At 40.6% G+C, this 21,244-nt stretch overlaps 1 protein-coding gene across 7 annotated transcripts in view; it reads left to right on the top strand.

Annotated features, from left to right (window-relative positions):
- The window catches only part of KIAA0586 (KIAA0586 ortholog), a 92,544-nt gene that overhangs the window by 25,183 nt on the left and 46,117 nt on the right, over nucleotides 1-21,244 (top strand). For all 7 annotated transcript variants that reach the window (XM_054069181.1, XM_054069182.1, XM_054069184.1 and 4 more), the window contains exons 16-26: nucleotides 610-797; nucleotides 2,293-2,400; nucleotides 3,864-3,944; nucleotides 11,291-11,487; nucleotides 11,673-11,791; nucleotides 12,346-12,530; nucleotides 16,163-16,322; nucleotides 16,903-17,116; nucleotides 18,057-18,301; nucleotides 18,774-18,850; nucleotides 20,930-21,064. In XM_054069181.1, the coding sequence (XP_053925156.1) occupies nucleotides 610-797; nucleotides 2,293-2,400; nucleotides 3,864-3,944; nucleotides 11,291-11,487; nucleotides 11,673-11,791; nucleotides 12,346-12,530; nucleotides 16,163-16,322; nucleotides 16,903-17,116; nucleotides 18,057-18,301; nucleotides 18,774-18,850; nucleotides 20,930-21,064 (1,709 nt within the window). The remainder of the gene's footprint in view (nucleotides 1-609; nucleotides 798-2,292; nucleotides 2,401-3,863; nucleotides 3,945-11,290; nucleotides 11,488-11,672; nucleotides 11,792-12,345; nucleotides 12,531-16,162; nucleotides 16,323-16,902; nucleotides 17,117-18,056; nucleotides 18,302-18,773; nucleotides 18,851-20,929; nucleotides 21,065-21,244) is intronic.

Here is a 21,244-nt window from a genome sequence, read left to right as displayed (position 1 = left end):
CACCTGACAGTGTGTTAGCTGTACATCTTTTCTTTGGTGCACTTTCCGTTTCTAGAGTTCTTGTTTTGGCTTGAAGTCTGATATCCATGTAAGCAGGAACTGGCTCGTTGGCCCTTGGATTCAGCATTTATGATGACTTCAACCCAAACGTTGAATTGTGCCAAACACACTAAATTTACTGTCACGTCTTCTGTAAAGAAGATAATTATTAGAAAGGGTGTCTCAAACAAAAGTTTGAGGAATGCCCTACAAGAGTAACAGTGTCTTGAATATGGTTAAGAAAATGTGAGGTGGGGGAAGCATGGTATGGAATTTTTGAATAGCAAACACAATGTAGTTATTCTCGTTTTCAGCAGTAGGTGTCACCATAGTCGGGAAAAGGGCATAATTTCAAAAAATGGCAGTGTTGGGTTTACAGTTTCTTTTGGGAAAGCCGTAACATGAATGCTGAAGCACTATACTTTAGCTACTGTTAACAGGGGAGTTCTTAATTAGTCTATAATTGCGCATGAGATCTCAGTCTGTCTCATGTGAAACATATTAATTATAATTAATCTACTGACTTTGGAGATTTATCTGTATCTTTAATTATTTTTTAACTGTCCTTAGGTCGAACCCAAATCCATGACATCTCATCACAGCCTTCTAGAGTGATTATAGGTAAACCGCATCCTGTTACAGTTACAACCTCTCTGCCTCAAGCGCCACCAAAACCACCGGTTGAGATAAAAAAACCAAACATAGCTGTAATAGAGATGAGATCGGAGAAAAAGGATCCACCTGAACTCTCTGTGCAGGTGTGTGTCAAGAGTAACGATTGTTTGTTTGTTTATTTTAATAAATGCTAACTAAAGACAGTCTCATCCATTAGTAACTTGCTTGGACATCAGTAGATGATTTTCAGGAAGCATTAGAAACACATAGAGTGGAGGGACCAAAAAGCTGTCATGCTATGCTAATATTTTTATTCATATTTTAACGATTATCTTCATTATTTAACCAAAATAGAAAGCTACTTCTTCCATAACGAGAAGAAATGGCCTCCAGTTGCACCGGAGTAGGTTCATATTAGATATCAGGAAAAATTTCTTTACCGAAAGAGTTCTTAGGCACTGGCAGAGGCTGCCTAGGGAAGAGGTGCAGTCCCCATGGAGGTGTTTAAAAAACAGGCAAATGAGGAGCTCAGGGACCTGGTTTAGTAGTGGACGGGTACACTTGGACTCAATGATATCAAAGGTCTTTTCCAACCAAAACGGTTCTATGATTCTGTAAGTCACCTATGTGGGGTGTTTTTTAAATAGTTCTATGTCAGATTTTCTTTTTTATAAGTGAGATTTTTAAGCCAGAAAAGACTGTGAATAGAAGTATTAAAAGTTTAACTATGTCTGTTTCCTTGGATGAGTGCTTCAGCCTTTTCCTACCTCACGCATGATAATCAACCTGAGAATTTCACTCTTGATTAATCAGCCCTTGCAGTCCATACCCAGTGGGATGGTTTGTTGTTTTTTTTAAATTCCTGACTTCCTTGACAACAGACTCGTGTAAATGTTTCTTACATGTTCATTAGTTTGATTCAAATTGTTAAGAATATCCACACTCCTACACACCCCTTTCAGATACAAATGATTCATGGAACTCGAAGTTACACAGAGGTAGAGTATGTAGCTTGTTCCCTTGCTGTATCACCGTTTTCCACCCACATGCATTTTGCTGTTAGTTCACCCAGTTCTTAAATTTTTAAGGTAATTTCTAAATATTTTTTTTCCTCTGAAAGAATTAAGGAAGAATTTTAAATCTTTGTTCTTAAAAAAAAAAAAAGAAAACAGAAATGTGTTGATGCTGTAATGGATGTTCCTTTATTACAAACTATACTGTAATATAAATATCCCATTATTTTAGCCTACAAGATGAAAACATGGAACCGATAACCAGCCCACACTGTGGCTTTTAGGGCAACTTGGTGTAAAGGAATTGCAAGTGAAACGCAGATCTTCTCTATAAATAGTTATGGGTATATTCAACTTTTGTCACATGCCAAGCAAAGCGTCAGGGAATTAGAGAGCAGGAGAAATTTGCTACTGCAAGAAGAGAGGTGAATATTTCTGAGGTCATTTTTGTGCATTGCAGTATTTTGTTTTTCAGAACCAAGTTGTTGTCAGATAGAGGTGTGAGCAAAGGAGGTCACTCAAGTTCAGTGGCTCAGTAGCAAGTAGAAGAGAGAGTCCGAAAAATTCAATTATAGTAGCTGAGCTAATACATAGATTTTCAGATTGGTGCCTTTTTCTATCCTAGGTGTTACCAAGTATAGATATTGACAGTGTTTCAGATGACAGCGTGAGTGTAAACCAGGCTCTTCCAGGCTCCGAACCCGCACTTTCTCCTGTTGATGCTGTAATACAGGTATTGATTGGTCTAAATGTCTGTCAATTCAAATTTGTTAAAAAAGAAAATATGTTAAATTACTACATTATTTCATTATCCAGAGAAATCAGGCAGTTTCAGGAAAAATGGAGTAATTATTCTGAAGGATTTGTAATGTGAGGTATTTGTTTAAGAAAATGCAATATTACAGCAAGATGCTGTTCTTCCAAGATTAAATAATCACCATAGCAAAGGCCTAAGAAAAACAGTGTTTTCTCTGTCCTGTTAAGAGTTATAATCCCTTATTGTCCTATGTCTGTCTTATTTATACTGGCTTCAGTGTTCTGGCATGAAGACTGCACATGTTCTTCATTCCTCTGTCTGCTCCTTGGCCGTACTTGAGCGGTTTGTGGCACGTATGCGTAGCCTGTTCATTGGTAGCCTGTGGTGTGTAGAGCTGGCTGGTCTACTCTATTGTCTTTCCATATAACTCTTCAGGAGTGTTTTTAATCTTATTTAAGCAGCAATGAAAAGCTTTTGTGCAACTTAAAGATTAACTTCTGCGTGCTGAATGATAAGGTTGGAAACTAGGGCATGTGTTTACAGGACAGCACGTTGTTTCTTCCAGTGGACTTCTTACTTGTGCATTGCACAGACTGGACAGTGTGGAGGCAGAGTGATGCAGGCAGTATTTCTTTATAGTTATTGTACTTTGTTTACCCTCTGTGTTAGCTGCTATTCCAACTTAAGGAGTTAGGTGTTCCGGAGTCCTTTGGTTACGTTATTCACTAAATAAGCCAGAGACTGTGGACTGAAATAGTGATTATGATTAAAAATGATATTATTAACTAACATCGTAGAAATTGCAGGAGAGTAAGTTACTTAGCACACAAGAGCCTGAAGTATCTTTTGTTTTACAGCCTGGTCTCTCCAACCAAGTTGGTCTCTACTTCCAAATAACAAGCGCAGGGATGAGAGGAAATGGCCTCAAGTTGCATCAGGGGAGGCTTAGCTTGGATATTGGGGAAAGCTTCTTTGCAGAAGGAGTGGGGAAGCATTGGAACAGGCTGCCCAGGGCAGTGATGAAGTCTCTGTCCCTGGAGGTGTTAAAAAAAAATGTGTAGATGTGGCACTTTGGGACATGGTTAGTAGGCATGATGGTGTTGGTCTGACATTTGGGCTTGATGATCATAGAGGTGGTTGCCAAACTTAATGATTCTGTATTTTATCTTACTGATTTTTTAGCAATAGTTACCATTATTGCCCTAGAACTTTTAATGGTGAGGTGGTTTTATTTGTCAGTGTACATGAAAGAGTTCTAATAGTCTCTCTTTTCCTATACAAAGAAATACTCCTAGCTTTTAAGGTGGGTAAAGCGTTTTTTCTGGTTTCAGGCTGTTGACAATGAGTGGTGATTTAATTCTTGTAATGAAGTTTTTCTGCTAGCGCATGTTTTTCCACCTAATATGAAATACCTCACAATTTTAATCTTTCTTTATTAGACTCCAGAAGATGTGCATAGTGAGGAGGACGACACGAAGTTTCCAGGAACTAATTTCATTGACGTTACTGATGTCATAGAGGTAATTAAAAGGAAAGGACACCTTTGCCATGTAAACGTTTTTATATTTCCTCTATATTATTCTGTCATACTGAAAACACAATTTAGAAAATTAGTTTGCCCTACTAGCAACTTCAGTAATAGACATTGAGCAACAGTGAACTGTTTACAGTGCTATAAACAATATTATCAATTACTGTGTATTATTAAATAAAGGACCTTTGAAGAAATACAATGAAAACCTAAAGTTAGCTTTTATTTAGATGTGTTAAAAGCCACTCAAAATGGCAGTAGCTGCGTAAAATCAGCAGCACTTAGGTTTCACAGTTTTAAGATCTAAATGTAATACATATGTAAGATGCTCTTAGAGAATTTAAGTAAGGTGACCTATATTTAAAAATGTGGAAGTATTTTTGGAAGGTTTCCATTCTAGGAAATTTTAGTATAGAGCAATTTGAGTTTGATTTAGAAGTTGTAATTTGCTTTAGGAAAATATCAAATTTCAGACAAAAATTATATAACATAAAAAAATAGGCAAGTAGTGAATGTGAGTATCTGTGTACAGCGTGTGCTGCTCATCTTGTGGATCCCATTAAGAGCTGATAAGATTTTGTTTTCATAGAATCGCAAAATCATAGAGTGGATTGAGTTGGAAGGAACCTTAAAGGCCATCCACTTCCAACTCTCTGCCATGGGCAGGGACATCTCCCACTAAATCAGGTTGCTCAAAGTCTCATCCACCTGGGCATTGAACGCCATTTTGCCAGATGCCTTGTTGGTGTGTTCGTGTTTAACAGCATCACTGTTCCTGGGTTATGATAATGTGAGTTTATTGGAGATACTTTTTTACAGCTGAATTTTTTTAGGTAGGAAGTCCTTTGCGGACCTCCTGTCAGTCAGAACCCGGGCTGACAAATCGTAGCGTACTTTGGGTTAGAAGCGACCTTAAAGATCATCCTGTTCCAACCCCCTGCCATGGGCAGGGACATCACACTGGACCAGGCTGCCCAGGGCCCCATCCAACCTGGCCTTGAACACCGCCTGGGAGGGGGCAGCCACAGCTTCCCTGGGCAACCTGTGCCAGGGCCTCATCGCTCTCATGGTGAAGAAATTCTTCCTTATGTCTAGTTTAAACCTGCCTCTCTCCAGTTCATACCTATTACCCCTAATCTTATTACTACAAGCCTTTGTGAACAGTCCCTCTGCAACTTTCCTGTAGGCTCCTTTCAGGTGCTGGAAGGTCGCTATAAGATCTCCTCAGAGCCTTCTCCTCTCCAGGCTGAACAAGCCTGACTCTCTCAGCCTGTCCTCGTATGGGAGGTGCTCCAGGTTGGTGATCCGAGCTGTATTTCACTACTCCAGATAGTGAGCACCAGCAAAACCAAGGTAGCTGGGAAAGGCTGCCTCTGAAGGCAGTGAGATGATGCTGCCACCCTGCTGTTGTGTCATATCCTGCCTCTGTGGAAGGTGGTGGCTTCTATCTCTTACTTAGAACTCAGTAAATACCAGAAGCTAGAAATTGCAGTTTTGACTTTCTGTTGAAGTATTTTTTCCTCAAGCGTCTTTCCAGTCAGCTGGACTTGCTCTGTGCATATCAAAATCCACCCAAAACTGTATTCGTTTTTCCTGTTCTGTATTCTCCTGATCCCCAGATCGGAGCGTGCATTACATATTTAGCCCGGAGATCACTATGCAAGATTTATTTTTAAAATGAATTTATCAATTAATATTATCAGTTAAAACAGTCCTGAAGGGATGGTTTACCTATCAAGAGGGGAGAAATGCTTTATTCATTTTTAGTTTTAAAGTTGCCTTATGTTAATGGAGGAGAGGAGTTAAATCTATTTGGACAGTGTTCTTCTGTTTGCACAAAAAAGCTTTATTTTATAAAAATAAATAGGAAAGCTATTTAAGAAATCAGTTTATGAACTAACAAAAAAATGCTGCAATGTTAAGTTTCTTATGTGTGAATACTAGTTATTCATTTTTTCTTTTTTTTTCATTTTTCTCCTGGATTGCTTTTATCTTTTCTTTTTGGCAAAAGGAGATATTTTAACCACAACATTAAAAATGTTCCAAGTGAAACATGTGTTTGGCCTATGACAACACAGACAATGTTCTTAAAAATGTGCAAGGCAAACACAATGTAGAAGCATAAAATCAACCTCTGGAGTGGTGGGGTATTTAAGACATCAAAAGGAAGGAAAGTTATTGCTATAAAAGAGGCTTCAGATTCATGAAAAAATGTGCATAAAATGCTGTATAGAAAAATAGCTTATTGTTGTCTTCCACCCCACACCCCTTGTATTATAAGCACTTAATTCTGTTAGAACTGAGGAGGATCAGTATTTGCATGAAATTGCCTTTCTTTCTCTCCTTTTTTTCATTTATTTTCTTCCCTGGTGGATATTGGAAAAAAGCTCCAGGACCTTGGCCCAGGTAGTTCCTTTTCCTGAGTTTTGCTTTACCTTTTGTACTGGAAGATACCTATGTAACAGATGCTTAGGAGCTGAAATGCTAGTTGTTAGCGTCGGCGGCCTGGTAGGTAGGGCTGCCTGCTCGCACGTCCAGCCAGCAGTGAGACCGAGCGTGCGTTGCCAAAACACGTACAAACATACATGTGCAATACATATATGTACATGAGTGGCTGCACAGATCAGCTCCCGAACAGCACCAGCATGCTGGTCCTGTTCCCTTCTCTAACAGGGTGGGATGGAATTCTGGATATGGGTGTGCTTGTGTGCGTGTATACATGTGTATGCATGTATATATATATACATGATGTGGATCTGTCTGGTGTCCTGCACTAGACACTCAGTCTGCCCAGTAGGTCCTGGCTCTTTGCCCTCCCCTGCTCTGGCATCTGGACACGCAATCATAGAATAGTTTGGGTTGGAAGGGACCTTAAAGATCATCTAGTTCCAACCCCTCTGCCATGGGCAGGGACACCTCCCACTGGATCAACCTGGCCTTGAACACCTCCAGGGATGGGGCAGCCACAGCTTCCCTGAGCAACCTGTGCCAGTGCCTCACCACTCTCAGGGTGAAGAAATTCTTCCTTATGTCTAGTCTACATCTGCCCCTCTCCAGTTTATACCCGTTGCCCCCAGTCCTACCAGTACAAGCCTTTGTGAACAGTCCCTCCCTAGCTTTTTGTAGCCTTTTCAGGTACTAGAAGGTCACTATAAGATCTCCCCAGAGCCTTCTCCAGGCTGAAAAACCTCAACTCTCTCAGCCTGTCCTTGTATGGAAGGTGCTCCAGCCCTCAGATCATCTTCGTAGCCCTCCCTTGAAAGACCCTTGGTTGGGAAAATAGTTGGAAATACTGTTTTGTGAGCAGACTGGACAGACTGTGCTGATCAGACACAGGGCAAGGGGAGGCAAGTGTGCTGATCAGCCACTTGTTTACATGCAGCCCATCCCTTTTGTCCCGCTTATTCTATTTTCCCACATGTGTACCTCTCCATACCACCTTAGTCCTTCCCTTTCCACATCCTCTCTGTCCGCACCACATAAAAAAATATGCTTCCCTGCTTCCTGTGATAAGTCATTGTGTCATCACTTCATCCAAATGCATCTGCCCAGCCTTTAGAAGGATGCTATGGAGAGTCTTCCCATGGGCTCCTCTTGCTGGAATTCACTCCTGGATGCTGAGGCTGAGCCCTCTCCCGTGATAGCCCTGGGAGTGGCTGTATTGGAGAGCTCAGTTGTGCTATTAACTTAATTCTCCTTTCATCGTTCCTCTGCACTCCTTTTGTGGGTGGAGACAAACCTTTCATTGTTTAACCCAACAGTGATTTGTTGTAGCAGTTTTGTGGACCAACGCAACGTGTCCTGACTGTTAAAACACAAGCCCTGCAAGAAGAAGAGGTGATGTGCCTTGTTCTCCTATTACCACCTTGCCCTCTAGAGACTCAGAGCTCCATCTGCCAAAATAGTTAAATTACATGCTCTTAATTCACAATAAGAAAATAATGGAAACATAGAACCATGGAATGGTTTGGGTTGGAAGGGACCCATCCAGTTGCACACCCCTGCCATGGGCAGGGACACCTCCCACTGGATCAGGTTCCTCCAGGCCCCATCCAACCTGGCCTTGAACACCTCCAGGGATGGGGCAGCCAGAACTTCTCTGGGCAACCTATGCCAGTGGCTCACCACCCTCAGAGGAAAAAACTTTCTTCCTAATACCTAATTTAAATCTCGTCTCTTTCAGCTTAAAACCGTTCCCCCTTGTCCTGTCCCTGCACCCCCTGATAAAGAGCCCCTCCTCAGCTTTCTGTAGTCCACTGGAAGGCTGCTCTAAGGTCTTGCATGTGTAATAAAGCCGAAAAGGCTGCTACAGCTTGGATTTGCACACCACTTTATTTTTGATCAATAAAGTAGCTTCAGCCTTTCCAAACAGAAGAGATTTCGTGAGGCCGGCCCTTGCATGGACCCTGCCTTATTCCAGAGGGAGAAGCTCGCTCAGCTCACCTGAGCCCAGAGCGGACACTCAGATTTATTGAGTCTACTCTCAAGGAGCAGCCACATCCTGCAGTACCTTTAACAAACTGACTAGGATTTTAGACTACAGACAGGTTTGCTCTCTCTGAATATTCCCTAATTGTAAGGTGGGGACTGGTTTGTTTCTCAGAATTTTTGCTTCCATCTTCAATACCACCACAAAATGCAAAACCAGTGGAGATCAGAGTAAGCGCATTTTCCTCAGCCCTTGTTTCCCGTAGGTACTCTTTGGGGTAGTGATTTTTTCAGACGCATAACTCTTCAAACAAAAGATCACGGCACCTGCAATGCAGCCTGACCTTGCCTGTGAAAACTGCTTTAGAAATCTTATCAAGAAAAGGAATCCATGGCTGAGTTTGAGATGGCTTTAATAAAAGACTGTGCGTGTTTGGTAATGGAACAAATTTAATCTATACCACCTAATCGTTTCAAACATTCTTTTAATTATCTGAGTGTAATTTAGGAAATAGAATTTCAGCTCGATACTTTACAATAAAGAACAATGATTAATATTCCAATCACATCTGAAAGACTTTGCAATTTATGCCATATTTTGATTGGGAGTCATGATAGATATTTTCAACTGTCTCCAGGGAGGTAAAGCGCAGAATTGAGTGCGGGATTGATCTACAAAGTGATATATGTGCAAGTTCGATCTGTGTAATTAAATACTGACTGTTATATTCTTTTTTTATTTCAGCAGAGATTATATATCACCCCAAAATGAAAATCATTTTCCTTTGGATTTGTGCACTATTAAATATAAAATACTTCTGCACATAATTTAGAAATGCAGGAAAACTGTAAAAGTTTGTCAGAAGTTACTGAATATCTGTAAGATTTATTGTATGTACTTGGTTTATTTAATCCAGATGTTTGTATTTTGCATACTTTCAGAAAAGATCATATTAAATAGGCAACATCAAAGAAAATTTATGGACTAATGCAGTCGGAAGAAAATGCATAAAGAAACCCTGGACAAAGAGATCTTTGCAATTGCTGTCAGGATGAATTATGGTTATGAATACATATATCCTAACAAAACGAACTGCTTATCAGCTTGTAGGCATCCAGTGCCATTTTGAGTTTAGCTTTACAGTCTTATTTCTGTGCCTCGAATAGCTTAGAAATATTTGTTTGTCACCCAAATATTCATATTCTGGTTTGCCTCCTTTGTAAGTTACAGCTTTTCTTTGAAGAATTATTACTATTTAAAGATACAGAAAGATCCTGCTCCGCAATAGTTCTTTGTTGTAATACCCATCATGGGCCTATTTGGCTGTTCAGTTTTAAAGTATATTAAGGTGGGAGAGAGGTGTGAATGTTGGACTGGGGAAGGAGACAGGAAAATGCTAGCGCCTTTTTCTTTTCCCCTGTCCTCTGTTCTTTCTGGTTTTAGATTTGTTCTTTTGTTCACAGAAAATAGATAGTGTGGGGGGTTTTTTTTATGAGTTAAAAGGAAATTTAAATTATATAGGGGAAAAAGACTTTTTTTGGAGATTAATCTTAGTAAATGTAGATTTACAGTGAGCTCTCTTATGCAATATCACATGCTTCTCACTGGTAATTTAGGGCTCAGCTCTTCATCATGTTCTGGTGTGCCAAATTTTCTTCTTAGAGAATCATTTTACTGTTAGAGACATTTGTTTTTAATACTCTGGGTGAAGGATGCCGGCTCTCTTCCATCAGGAGACATTTCTGAAGTGCTGCATTATGGTGTGATGGGTTGGTGACTGCTTTTTGGGACTTATAGCTGTGTGTGTGCTCAGGGGGGAAAAGGAGGATGGCATCTTTAGAAGGAGTCAAACATTATAATGTGCCCTGAGTCACTTTTATTACTTTTAGAAATAGCACATTAAGTTAAATTCAAAATGGCTGTGAGGGTCTTGTGAACTGAATACCCAGAAACACCTTTTAACTTTCAGCAGCTGAAGACATTGAAGGTGCAAACATAGCTGCAGCATAGAATCACAGAATGGTTTGAGTTGGAAGGCACCTTAAAGATCATTTCATTCCAACCCCCCTGCCATAGGCAGGGACACCTTTCACTAGCTCAGGCTGCTCAAGGCCCCATCCAACCTGGTCTTGAACACCTCCAGGGATGGGGCAGCCACAGCTTCCCTGAGCAACCTGTGCCAGTGGCTCACCACCCTTATTGTGAAGAAATTCCTCCTTGTGTCTAGTCTAAATCATCCCCCTCTCCAATTTAAAGCCATTCCCCCTAGTTCTATCACTACATACCTTAGTAAAAAGTCCTTCCCCAGCTTTCTTCTACACTCCTTTCAGGTACTGGAATGTGTAACCTATTCATATCTAGTCTCCAGTGCTGGCAGCTTCATTAGAATTTTGACTGACTGCATGCTCGTGAACTTTTGGGTGTCTTTTCAGACAGGATACTTTGAAATAAAAGTTCAATTTAAAAAAAAAAAAAGACTCAGTGAACAAAAAACAAACCAAAAAACCCAAATCCATGTAACTGTAGAGAGTTACCTTTTTTTCTTTTTTTTTTTTTAAAGGAGGAATGTTTCTGGTGTATATATTAAAAAAACCTGACTTATGTCACAAGTAAATTTCTCAAGCATTAGCATTACCATTGGCTCCCTGCCCTGTGCAGCACAGGCAGGAAATATAAGCCAAATCATGTTTTACTTAGTGGTTCCTATAGTCTTATACCTCTCCAGATTTATGATTTGCTAAGGTTAGAATTGTATCAATTAACTACAATATAGGAAGGGGAGAAAATGTGGTTGGTGTGCCACGACATATCTACAAATGTTTCTCAAAGAAAAATATCTGACAGTTACCTCCATGACATTGCCTTCAAGAAACACACTATAACTTAATTTAATACTTATTTATTAGGATCAAGAAGAGGAGAAGGGTGAAATTCCAGAATGCCTTGAGCCTCCACTGGAGCTTACTGGGCAGTTTAAAGTTGCCTCGCCAAAATACAGTGGTCCTTTGTATCCTCCGGTGGCTTCTGCTCCTCAGCAGTCTTCGGATATTTTGGATGAACTGATTCAGAGGAGAGAAACCATAGAAAACAGGTTAATAGATTGGTGAGTTGGAATACAATAAAGTGGTGAGAGAACATATGTGAAAGAAGGAATGTCTCCTCTTCTGCCCTCCCTTCCTTTCGTCTCTTTCCTTTGAGCAGCGTTGCATTTTATGTCAAGAATGCTCTTCTGTATACTCTTAGGTGTCTTGGTGTTTGCTTATAGTTAAACGGGTTTTATTCTGCTAGGGTGGAACAGGAAATAATGGCCAGAGTTATCAGTGGGATGTACCCAGTTCAGAAAGAAACAGTGCCCAGTGTTAGCACCTCAGAAAGTGACGACAGTGAGACTGTAACCTCTGACACTGGTAAGTAGGAGTTACTGTTCTTAGCAAATGGATTATCTCGATTTTCAGCTAGTTTTGACAAGCTTTCTAGGTAGCTGTTGCCTGAGACCAAGAGTGGGTAATACTGAAGCAGTGAAACTGCATTTTGCAGATTTATGTTAAGACAAAGCAGGCATTACGAGAGCATTGAAATAAATTGTGTAGAGAAAAGAAGAACACATAAAACACACCCCTGTGCAAATCCATTTCTGATTTGGCCATCTAAATCAGATTTGTCATTTTGCTAAGCCTGTGATGTTTGTTTGCCTTTCTTTTGTTAATAGATACGTCAAAAATTACCTTCCTTATAAATGTATGAGAGAGACAAATGCATTTCTCCTGTGATGTCACTACCCTTTGCTGCTGCCTTTTTTAATGATGCTGAATTGCTTCACTACTGTTGTTTCTCTCTCTCTCAAAAATCACTTTTTGCAAAGGAACGTTTAAAAGTTCATGGTGAATGAGTGGCTGCACTACAGTACGTGCATTTCAATAAGTGAGACCTGGGTATGTGTTTTGGGTTTCTTTCTTTTCAGTTGAAGTTGCAGGTGGTGGAGGATTTCAGCTCTTTGTCAGTGCTGGCGTGCCAGTGGACTCCGAAATGATAAGTCATTTCGTAAATGAAGCTCTCCGTGAGATAATTGCGACTATGCTGGGTAGCAGGCAGGCAGAGAAAGCAGTTCCTGATACAAATGCTCTTCCAAGTACAACAATTATAACGGTAAGAGTACGCATTGTTTAAGCTTCCCTAATGAAATTCTGAAGGATAATTTCGTAGAATCGTAGAACGGTTTGGATTGGAAGGGGCCTTAAAGATCATCCAGTTCCAACCCCCCTCCCATGAGCAGGGACATCTCCCACTGAGTCAGGTTACTCAAAGCCTCACCCAAGCTGGCCTTGAACACTTCCAGGGATTTCTTTGTGGTCTGATCGTTCTGCTGTGTGCAAGACAAAGATGACAGAAAAAGGCTGATGAACTGAATGTGCGCGACTCGAATTTTTTTATTATTTATTATAATGGCAAGATTAAACCTCTTTCACTTTAAGAAAAAAAAAATTGAAAAGAAAAAAATAATTAATTCCTTTGTGCTGCATTCAAAATCCCTTATGTTTTATTTACTTTAAGGCCAAGCTCAAAACTGATTTCTAAGGGAAAAACTTGGTACTTATTTTTGTGTTGTCAAAAGACAGCTCTTGTTATTTTCAACAAAACTAACTGTGCCACTTCCTTGTGAAGAAATGAAATATAAAGTAACTAATTTCTTCCTGTAAGAAGGAACAAGCTGAGAGCGATGTTATTTTTGGTCTTAGGGGCTTGCAGCTATTCTTTAATATCTGTAGAAATGAGCATTAATTCTTTCTAGATTTTTAGTTCAGTAGTTTTCAGTAAACGCTTAAATGATTAGTAGAGCTTCCTGTAATGCCAGATAATTTCTCTGTTCCCCTTGATAGTCAAATGACAGCTGGCTCCTGTTTTGATAACAACATGGCTGTGCTGCAGTCTGGTGTCGCATAATGACTTTGGGCTGAATGTGGAATTGTTGTGCTTAGAAATCTCACTATACAAAGCTTTGTTGAAAGCGAGATCACTTATTCTGTTATGCTACGGTGCATATAGACTACAATACCATCTAGAGCCCGCTGGAAGTGACCAATGGATTGTGCTATAGTCCAAAGCAATCATTTCAGTGCTGTAGGCTTAAATACAGCCATCCTACATCTAAAGAGTTCTTCCTCACTGTAGATGGAGTTACAGATGGAGTAAGATGTTAAAGAGGATTGTTCTTTGTAGTTTGTTATTCTGATACTTAGAAACCTCTTCAAATAACCATTCTACATTTACTAATGTCCCTCTTAAGCAGTGTTGTTTCTGTACCAGCTTAAACTGAAATGCCTTAGGCTGAAATGGTTGTTTTCTCCTTACTATATATATTTATTTGCGTACTTTATGAGATTAGTTTTGTCCTTCTTGGCCTTTGTTCAGTTAGACTAAATAAGCCAATCATCTTTGTTTACTATTGCTGATTGGCGGAACATTTATGTTTTCCAGTTTAGATTGGCTTTGGCCGTGGGTAACACTAATACATTAATAGACGTTTTAAATCATAATGTAATATGCAAGATGGGGTTTCCTCAGTGCCTTATGCTGTATTAGTCATAGTCTCCTGCTTTTATTGAAATCTCAGGTAGGTAATTATGTTTTTTTGAAGTCTTCCTGCTTTTGTGGCTGTTATCCTTTGGATAACTTGTATATTTGTAAGGTTTCTTTCTTCTCCTTTTTCTATTTCTGCTCAGCTTATAGCAGCAGCTCTTGGCTGTGTAGTTTATGCGTTCTTCATCTACCCCCTTCTTAGTGTGAAGTTTCCTACCTAGAACTTCAGCTGCTGAGTTACCGAATTCTTTGGTGTTCACGATGTCACACAGTTGTGTGGGCACTGCCAAATGTGTTGACATGATCCACTACCCATAAGAGTTTTTAGTAAAGTCTGAGGATTTATCCTTCGGAAATTAGCCTGGAAGCCTTCCTTTGGTCCCACTGCCTTGTTTTCTTTATGAAATGCCAGAGAACAGGGCTGGAAAAAAACCTGGAAATGTCTATCATATTCCTCCATAGCAGGCCAAATGGTAACAGTCATACTTGCTTGTCGGATCTATCTCCATCGCTGTCATTTTCTTAAGGAACATCTGTATGGGGTTTGCATGGCAAGGTTTTGAGAGCAGAGAGCTGCAGGGATGGCTACTGTGAGAACCTGGCAGAAGCTTCCCCTGTATCCGATAGAGCTCATACCAACCAGCTCCAAGAGGGACCCACCACAAGTCAAGACTGGGCCAATCAGTGATGGTAATAGCGCCTCTGGGATAATATATTTAAGAAGGTGGAAAGTTGCTGCACAACAGGAATTGCAGCTGGAGAGAGGAGTGAGTGTATGTTAGAGCAACCAGCTCTGCAGCCACCAGGGGCAGTGGAGAAGGAGGGGTGGGTGGTCTAGGTGCTGGAGCAGAGATTCCCCTGCAGTCTATGGTGAAGACCATGGTGAGGCAGGCTGTGCCCTTGCAGCCTGTGGAGGTGCATGGTGGAGCCAATATCCACCTGCAGCCCGTAGAGGACCCCATGCTGGAGCTGATGGATGTTCCCGAAGAAGACTGTGGGAAGCCCATGCTGAGGCAGTTTGTGCAGAACTGTAACTTCTGGGAAGGACTCACATTAGAGAAGCACATGGAGGACTGTCTCCCATGGGAGGCATGCCATGTTGGAGCAGGGGAAAAGGGTGTGGAGTCCATCCTGTGAGGAGGAAGTAGCTGCCGAGATGACTTGTGAGGAACTGACTGCAACTCACATTCCCTGTCTCCTGCGCCATAATGGCGGAGGAGGTAGAGGATTTGAGAGTGAGGTCAAGCTCAGGAAGGAGGAGGATAGGTGGAGAAGAGGTATTTATTTATTTTATTTATTGTCATTTATTTGGTTTTAATTATTTGTTTTATGGATTTAGTTTTTAGTTCTATTACTCATCTCTGATTTGGTTGGAAATAAACTAATTTCTTCAAGTCATCTTTTTCTGCCAGTGACATTAATTGGTGAATGGGCTTTCCCTGTCCTTATCTTTTCCTAAGAGCCTTTTGTTATGCTTTCTCTCCCCTATCCAGTTGAAGAAAGGAGTGATGGAATGGCTTGGTGGGCACGTGGCAACTAGCCAGGGTCAACCCAACACATCATCACCACTGTGTTTGTGGTTATTTTAATCTGTCAACTTGGCTGTTGCTTTGCTAGTAGTCTTCTCTTTAGCTGATTCTGTCAATTTTATCCATGTCATGAAACATTTTCTATCATAACATTGTATCAAATGATTTATTAAAATCTATATCATTGTATAATTCATATTTAGAAAGGCTTCCTAATGTCCACTCTTTACCAAGAAGGGAGCAAACGCTGGAACAGGCTTCGTAAAGAGGTTGTTGATGCCCCAAGCCTGTCACCATTTGAGGCATTTGGACAATGCCATTAATAACACACTTTAACTTTTGATCAGCCTTGAAGTGGTCAGGCCAGGTGATTGTTATAGGTCCCTTGCAACTGAAATTGTCTATTCCATATGTATTGATTCTTCAAATGTAATAACTCTAATACATAATTTACTCTTTTAATTTGTTTTGTCCGGGCATATCGTTCAGCCCCGTGCCACTTCATGTTGAGGTGCAGGAGTTAGATCCATGAAGCGTGTATCTAAGCAACTACTGTTCCTGTTCTGTGATAACCTGCCTTTCTCTCTCCTCCTCAGCTATCTCTGTGGAGGCTTGGAAGATGGGAATTTTGCATTGAGATAATAACTGTGGTTACGATTTTTGTTCCCTCAGGAGTCTGTTGTGCCTACTCCGTTGCCAACACCTCAGGCCACACCACCACAAACACCACCTTCAGAAAAGGAATTGCCTCCAGTCAAAACTCCAGAGTCTTCTCTATCCCTTACAGAAATGAGTGGGGATATTCATGAACATGAAAAAATTAAAGAAATAGGTAGTGAAAATAATACTTGAAGTTTCGAAGTGGCAAATATGCTTTAATCTACTGCCTTTTATTTTCTTCTTCAAAGACATGTTATCTCTCAGGATAAATATTCTTGAGGCTATAATTCAAGTGGGAACTCATGTAGTACAAAAACTATGGACTAATTCATACAAAAAGCAAACATCATCTATTTGGTAACAGTTCTATTTTCAGCTTTAATGCACATTTTTATGGTCTGTGTGATTTCTACCCCTCCACACTTTCACATCAGAAAAATAGCTGTCTTTTGCTACTTCTTGTATTTCTAATGTAAATTAAATCAAATTTATATTCTCTAAGTAAAGCAGCTTAGTTTTTAAAATGCAGAGCAGTGTTCCTTATTAAAGCATGTCAGCAATTGAAGTTTTATTTTAGTTCCTTCATATACCAACAGTGCACTTAAGAGAAACTAGTCTTAATCTAGTCTGGTCTCCATAACTATTAAAAGATATCGCAAACAGTACAAGTGCTTAGTGGAACAGGCTACTCTCTATCTGCGATTTACTTCCTGCCTCCCTTTTTGATCCAAAATTTGGCTTCACACATGCAGGAGTTGAGATTCTAGATGTCACGAGTTGTGTTGGAACACCTGTGATTACCCCTGTCAATACGCCTCCTAGAACACCCACCCCAAGCCCTCCTGTCTCCGAAGCTGTGAAAACGACAAGTCCAAAGCCTCCAAACCCATGGGATGATGCAGAACTTCCTCTGGAAGAAGAGAAACTGAAGTCTTTAACTGAAGAACCATTCTGTCCCCAGGCTTTGTGAGTTGAACAGGCTGCATGGTTTTCTCATAAAAGACTGAATGTGTTATTTCAACGTATATAGTCAAAAAGTCAATATAGAAATGATCAATGTGTGTATCAGAAAACATTGAGATAAGTCAGGGTTTTTGGTTTTAATTGCTTGGTTTACATTTTGGAGAAAATTGTGAAATCAGGACATTTCTCAGAATTAACCTTATTTATTGTGCTATTGAACAATGAGCTTAATAAACTGATATTATTACACCTGCCAGTAGTAAATGTAGCGACAGTGAAATATTGTATTGTTAGCATTTTATGTTTTTCTATTACCTCAGTGGGAATACACGTGGTGATTTTTAGTTATAACCAGAAATTCATAAATCATAGAATCTTAAAACAGTTTGGATTGGAAAGGACCTTAAAGCCCATCCAGTTCCAACTCTCCTGCCATGGGCAGGGACACCTCCCACTGGATCAGAGTGATCAAAGCCTCATAATGTTATTCCACTGTGCTGATTCTCTGGTGCTCTTCCATTTGAAAAAGTACTTGCAAATTAATTTATTTTCAGTATTGATTTAAGAACTTGGTCTATATTAACCTGCAAGAAAGCTGGGGAGGGACTGCTCACAAAGGCTTGTAGTGGTAGGATGAGGGGCAATGGGTATAAACTGGAGAGGGGCAGATTTAGACTAGACGTAAGGAAGAATTTCTTCACCATGAGGACGGTGAGGCCCTGGCACAGGTTGCCCAGGGAAATTGTGGCTGCCCCATCCCTGGATGTGTTCAAGGCCAGGTTGGATGGGGCTTTGAGTAACCTGATCCACTGGGAGGTGTCCCTGCCCATGGCACAGGGGTTGGTATTAGATGATCTTTAAGGTCGCTTCTAACTCAAACTATTCTATGAGTCTATGTTCAATGTGTTTTGGTATATTCACAGTGCATATTCTTGCATTTTAGTGAGATATCGGTGGCTAAAGATGAGGAGCCAGAGGACTTGGATGCCTCTCAGCATTTGGCAGTGAGGCCCTCTGAATCGCTTCCTTGTGAGCCACAGGTTCCATCGCCTGTGCCTACTGTTGGTTCTGGGCAGTCCACGCAGGAAAGCAGCCTTACCCTCACAGAAACAGAAACAGAAACTACAGACAGACCCATCTCAGAAGGAGAGGTCCTCTTCAGCTATGGACAGGTGCCGGCTGCCAGAGGTAACTAACCAGGCGAATCTGTGGAAATTGGAATTTGGATTAAGTTTTTTCCTCTTTACACACTTCTCTTCCAGTCTGCTGAAGTTACATTTCATGCAGTTTCTGATAAAGCCATAAACATTAACTTCCAGTTCATGGTTTTGGATTTAAGGGAACTCATTGCCCATTTTCTTGTCTCTCAACAAAATGCTTCTGCTGACTGAAAAAAGATTAAATCTGCTCTTTAGACCTAACATCAGCTTGGAAAATAATTGGAACTGTCTTGCACAATTACCGTGTCATACTAAGTTTTTATTGAAAGCAATGTATGAGTGATTTTCTTGGGAGCTGAAAATATGTCTTTATACATCCAGTAGTAGGAACTTTCAACCTCACTAGAGCACTGTGTTGCAATTATTAAAGAATGTGGTCTTGGCTTTCTTTCATAAAACTTGCATGGTTTTTAGTATTTGTAACTGAAAATATTTTTCAGCATTAGCAGAAGGAGGACTGTTGCTTCCAAACCTTGCTGAGAGCTTAACGAATACTTTGCAAGATGCCAGTGAAATGGTAAGCAAATGTTTCACAAGGAAACGGAGTTAATGTGGTATTTCTGCCTTGAGCATCTTGATAAATTGGATGTGCTTTAAGCATTTTCACTCATGAACTTTTTAAATTTATGCTTTTAAACTGCACACTTATAAAGTGTAAAGAATGTTACTGACGAAGAATGTTAAAATTTCAGAGCTCCAAAGGAGAAAACCCCATTATGCAAACTAATATATATTAAAAAAATTGAATGATTTATGTACGTCTGTAGGTGAGAGATAGCTAATATGCTTTTTCATCTCTATTGTTTTTAAAGACATCTTAACCAGAATACAACATTGTTATGTTCTGAGATGTTTCAGCTTCGAGCCATCTTTTAGTTGCTTGTGTGCTTAAATTATTAAAGTAGCTTAGCAAAGGCTGGAGTTGGTTACAGCTGCTTAAAACTTCAGTATAGTTCTTTCTCTGACATCTACATTAGCCCATTGTCCTGGAAGCCTCCCAGGTGAAGATATTCTCTGTTCTCTTTCTTTTTTTCCCCCTCAAACTCCTGGACTTTCCCTTTTTGATTTTGTGTAATGCCTCTTGGTAGGACATAGCTCTCACGTGGATAATCGTATCAGGTAGATTAATACTGTACTTAAACCAAACAGTTTTCTTTATGAAAAGATAAAAAAAAGAGATTGCAATGAAATTGTAGTAGTATTGTTTGGAAAGGACCTCCAGAGGGGTTTCTAAAGTCTTCCTGGACTGCCTGCCCAATGCTGCATGGCCCTTCTGGAATATGTCTAGATGGTTGAAGTCTCCCATGAGAATGAAGACCTGCAATCATCAGACCTCAGTTAATGTTTTGTATAACAGAAAGCCTCCTGTCTTACTTTCTCCTCTGAAGCAGACCCTGCTCACAACATCCCCAGTGTTTCTTTTCTCTCTGGGTCTGACATGGACCATCAATAGGCACGTGGAGGTTTGTGAATTCCAGGAATGATTTAATCGGGGATTGAAAACTGACTGAGCTACTGAGCTGAAAGGGTCGTGTTCAGTAGCACAAAGTCCAGCTGGAGACCAGTGACCAGTGGTGTATTCCAGGAGTCAATACCAGCACCAGTGCTGCTTAACATATTCAGTAATGACATAGGTGATGGTACAAATAGTGTCATCAGCAAGTTTGCAGGTGATACAAAACTGGTTGGTGTGCCAGAGGGTTGTGCCACCATTCAGAGGGACCTCACTAGGCTCGTGAAATGGGCTGAGAGGGATCTCATTAAGTTCAACAAGGGGAAATGCCGCATCCTGCACCTGAGGAGGAGCAACTCCATGCACCAGCACATGCTGGGGCATAATCAGCTGGAAAGCAGCATTGCAGAAAAGAACCTGGGGATCCTGGTGGGCAAGTTGAACATGGACCATTGTGCCAAAGGTGGCCACTGTCATCCTTCGCTGCACTGGGAAAAGCATTGCCAGCAGGTCAAGGGAGGTGGTCTTTCCCCTTTACTTCATACTGATGAGATAGCATTTGGAGTGTTTTATCCGCTCATGGGCTCTCCACTACAAGAAGGATAAGGATCTATTGGATTGGCTGCTGCAAAAGGCTACAAAAATAATTAAGGGACTGGTGCATCTGTCATATGAGGAGGGACTGAGAGTTTGGGTTGTATAGCCTGGAAGAGAAAAGGCTCAGGGGGAATTTTATCAATGTGTGTAAATACATGGTGGAAAGGAGTAAGGAAGAGAGAGCTAGATTCTTCTGAGTGGTGCCCAGTGAAAACACAGGAAGTGGTGGACACATTGAAATTCAGGAAATTCCGGTTAAACATAAGAAATGTTTTCACTGTCGAGGTGGCCAAACACTGGAAGAAGTGCTGCTGTGTGCAGCTGAGTTGGACTTGGCAATCTCCAGAGGTTCCTTCTAACCTCAGTGATGTGAAGTTTAAAAGTCCTAGAGTAGGAGTCCTCTTTCCTTCTCCTTGCCTATCATTCTTGTCCGTACTCCGCTTGTGAACAATTTCCTTTCCTTTCCAATATCGTTATTTCATCCATCTTCCTACAAAAAACAGGCATTGGCTCATGTTTTATGTGGATTTTGTTTCCTTATTTTAGGATTATGATCCTCCCAGTGAAGGGCAAGTGGTGAGAAGACTGGATAAAGGCTGTCACAGGGATCCTGTCATGACACTTTTAAAGAAATTAAATCAAGCCCCTGTTGCTGCACAAGAAAGAATGTACCATTTGGAGGTAACTTACGGGCCTTTCCTTCCAATGCAGTAGCTTTTGAAGAGATACTTCCTTACTCAGAAGTAGATAAAACATTTCAAGCTTATCCTTCCTGTTGGCTGTAGGACAGGTTCATGCACTTCATTCCCTGCTGGATGTGATCCCACTTCTTTTGGCTGTGTTCTCCTGTAGAACTTTTTA

Source organism: Cuculus canorus, chromosome 5 (assembly GCF_017976375.1).
Source record: "Cuculus canorus isolate bCucCan1 chromosome 5, bCucCan1.pri, whole genome shotgun sequence".
Taxonomy (NCBI): domain Eukaryota; kingdom Metazoa; phylum Chordata; class Aves; order Cuculiformes; family Cuculidae; genus Cuculus; species Cuculus canorus.
This window is presented reverse-complemented; position numbering and strand designations above follow the sequence as displayed.